At 64.2% G+C, this 2,938-nt stretch overlaps 1 protein-coding gene across 1 annotated transcript in view; it reads right to left on the bottom strand.

The window, feature by feature from the left end:
• Ntsr1 (neurotensin receptor 1 (high affinity)) overlaps positions 1–2,938 on the bottom strand; it is a 46,034-nt gene that overhangs the window by 42,150 nt on the left and 946 nt on the right. Inside the window, exon 2 of the mRNA XM_013030347.1 lies at positions 2,258–2,917. Within this exon, the coding sequence (XP_012885801.1) occupies positions 2,258–2,917 (660 nt within the window). The remainder of the gene's footprint in view (positions 1–2,257; positions 2,918–2,938) is intronic.

The raw sequence follows: 2,938 nt of genomic DNA, 5'->3' as shown, positions 1-2,938 counted from the left end.
GCACGCAGGAGGTCAGCGGGGGCAGCCGGGGATCCTGCTCTCCCGGTGCACAGGAGGCCAGCGGGGGCTGCCGGGACCCTCGGCCAGCAGCACGTTCACCTCAGGATGGTCTATCAGTGCCCGTGCTCAGCGGGCATCCTGGAGTGGACAAACCACCAGGACGCAGCCAAACAGGCTACCCGGTGGTCCACAGTGAGGCAAACGGTACTTTGGGAGGCGACGTGATCACCAAGGTCTCAGCCCACAGAGCCAGCAGGGGAGTAAGGAGGGAGGGGACACTTTCGGGGCCCAGGGGCAGCTGTCCTCCCTCCCCTTCTTCTGCAGTTGATTTTGGAAGCAAACGTCCAGACGGCTCCAGACGGCCAGAGGGTGGGGTCTGCGTGAGGCGCTCCGGGGGCACTGGCCCACCAACCTGCCTGGTGGCCTTCCGGGACAGGGGCACTGGCAGATGCCCCCATGTCTCCTAGGTGGGGGGGAGGGGAAGAGGAGGCTCTAGCCCCGCAAAGCTGATCAAAGACAGAAGCTTGAGGAAAGAAAAATGAGGCCTCAAAGGACACCGCACTGGTGATTTCCCCGTGTGTTCACCGTGCGTGGCGGGGCCGTCTGCTTCTGTGTGGAGGGAGACGGCTCAGGAGAGGTGCGGTGCCACCCGCCCTCCCCAGAGGGCGCTCCGCACGGACCCCTGTAGCAGAGGTCTATGCACAGACTGCTGGGGCCCGGCGCACCTCAGAAGGGGCTGTTGGGGAGTCTGATTGACCAAGAACAGCCCCTACCTGGTCTGGTAGAACTGGCACCTTCTGAGGTGACCACAGAATTCTGCTGGGAGCCTGTGGAGGACGCTCCGGGAGAGGGGCAGCCGATGGGGACAGGCAGAAGCCGTAGCCCCGCCCAGAGACCCTGCCCAGAAGCGTTCATTCTCTGCCTTCTTTACCAACCCCGGGGTGGGAGAGACACCAACCTCCACGGCTACTCAGCTCCACGTCCAAGATGCTATCCACAGTATTGTTTCCTTCCTTTCCCTCCTTCTCCTCCCCTTCCTCCTTCCCTCCCTCCTCTTCCCTCCTTCCTACCTTCTCCCTTCCTTCTCTCCCTCCCTCCTTCCTTCCTTTCCCTCTTCTTCTCTTGGTTTTCTTGAGTTAGGGTTTCACTATGCAGCCCAAGTTGGCCTCAAGCTCATTCTTCTCCTGCCTCAGCCTCCCCAGTGCTAGGATTATAGGCGTGTACCATCACATCTGGCTCCAAGTGTCATTTCTGCCCCAACTTTTTCTGTGGGCCCATGCGTGATAAGCTCCCTCTGGGGCTGAGCCCGGCCCGATCGCAGACTCGCTAAAAGCTCCTGCCAGGACCTCATGGCTCAGGCTCTAAGGCCCTGGGGTCCCCTCCCTGTCCAGATACCGCAGAGCTTCCCAGCGCCTCTCCCACACAGGCACAAGAGTGAGAGCCCCGGCCGCGTCTGCACACTCACACGAGCGGTGAGGGACCGCAGGAGCACACACACCAACAAGGAGAGCCCCGGCCGCGTCTGCACACTCACATGAGCGGTGAGGGACCGCAGGAGCACACACACCAACAAGGAGAGCCCCGGCTGCGTCTGCACACTCACATGAGCGGTGAGGGACCCCAGGAGCACACACACCAACAAGGAGAGCCTGGCCGCGTCTGCACACTCACATGAGCGGTGAGGGACCCCAGGAGCACACACACCAACAAGGAGAGCCCCGGCGGCGTCTGCACACTCACATGAGCGGTGAGGGACCCCAGGAGCACACACACCAACAAGGAGAGCCCCGGCAGCGTCTGCACACTCCCCAGCTCTCGAACACTGCCCACAAGCCCCTGTTCTCCCTTCCCGGCCAAAGCCATGTTCATCACACTTCACAGATGAGAAAACGGCACTTCACCAGCCCAAGACCTCCTCACTTCGGCTCAGCCCCACTTCCAGTCAGGGAAGGGCAGCGCGCATGGAGGGGCGGCCAGGGCTCCCGCGGCAGAGGGCAGAGCTGCGGCCCACCCGGGGTGGGGGTGGGGGGAGGTCACAAGGCTGCCTGAGAAGCTGCTAGAAAGATTCCCTTAAGAGCACAGTCAGGCTGAACACAGCCTGTTGGAGGAAAACCAGAGACCCACCCGGGAGCCCCTGGGCTCCCAGGCTCCGACACACCCCACTGCAAAGTCCTTCGGGGTCTGGGGGAGGAAGGTGCTCGCACCCCCTGAGCAGAGGCGCCTGGAGCTCCAGGCTCCGCGGGGAAGGGACTCTCACCTGGATTACGACCTTGACCGTGGCGGCGTCCACAATGGTGGTGCACACCAGACCTCCCGGGTGCTGCCCGTCGGCGCTGCGGTTCTGCTGGCCCATGGTGAAGAGCATGGGCAGCGCCAGCAGCCCCGACGCCAGCCAGATGGCGCCAATGAACTTCTTGGTGCGGCTGCGGGACATGAGGGTCTTGGCCTTGAAGGGGTGGCAGATGGCCAGGTAGCGCTCCACGCTCAGGCTGGCCACGTTGAGGGCCGTGGCGTAGGTGCAGGCGTCCCGCAGGAAGTAGTAGCCCCGGCAGACGGCGCCGCCGAACGCCCAGGGGTGGTGCACCCAGATGAAGTTGTACAGCTCCACGGGCATGGCCAGCAGCAGGGTGAGCAGGTCGGACAGCGCCAGGCTGCCCAGGTGGTAGTGCACGGTGCTCTGCAGGCTCTGCAGCGACTTCTTCCGCGCCAGCGTGAACGCCGTCACCGAGTTGCCCACCGTGCCCACCACGAAAAGGGCCAGGTACACGGCGGTCACCAACGCCTTGGAATAGATGTCGGTGTTCACGTCCAGGTCGCTGCTGGGCGCGGCCAGGGCCGGCTGGGACGCGTTGCCCGAGCCATTGCCCACGCCCCCGAAGCCGGGGGCCGAGACAGCGGCCTCCAGCCCGGGCTGGGGCTGCGGGAAGGGCGCGACGCC

This window comes from Dipodomys ordii, unplaced genomic scaffold (genome assembly GCF_000151885.1).
Source record: "Dipodomys ordii isolate 6190 unplaced genomic scaffold, Dord_2.0 Scaffold129, whole genome shotgun sequence".
Taxonomy (NCBI): Eukaryota; Metazoa; Chordata; class Mammalia; order Rodentia; family Heteromyidae; genus Dipodomys; species Dipodomys ordii.
This window is presented reverse-complemented; position numbering and strand designations above follow the sequence as displayed.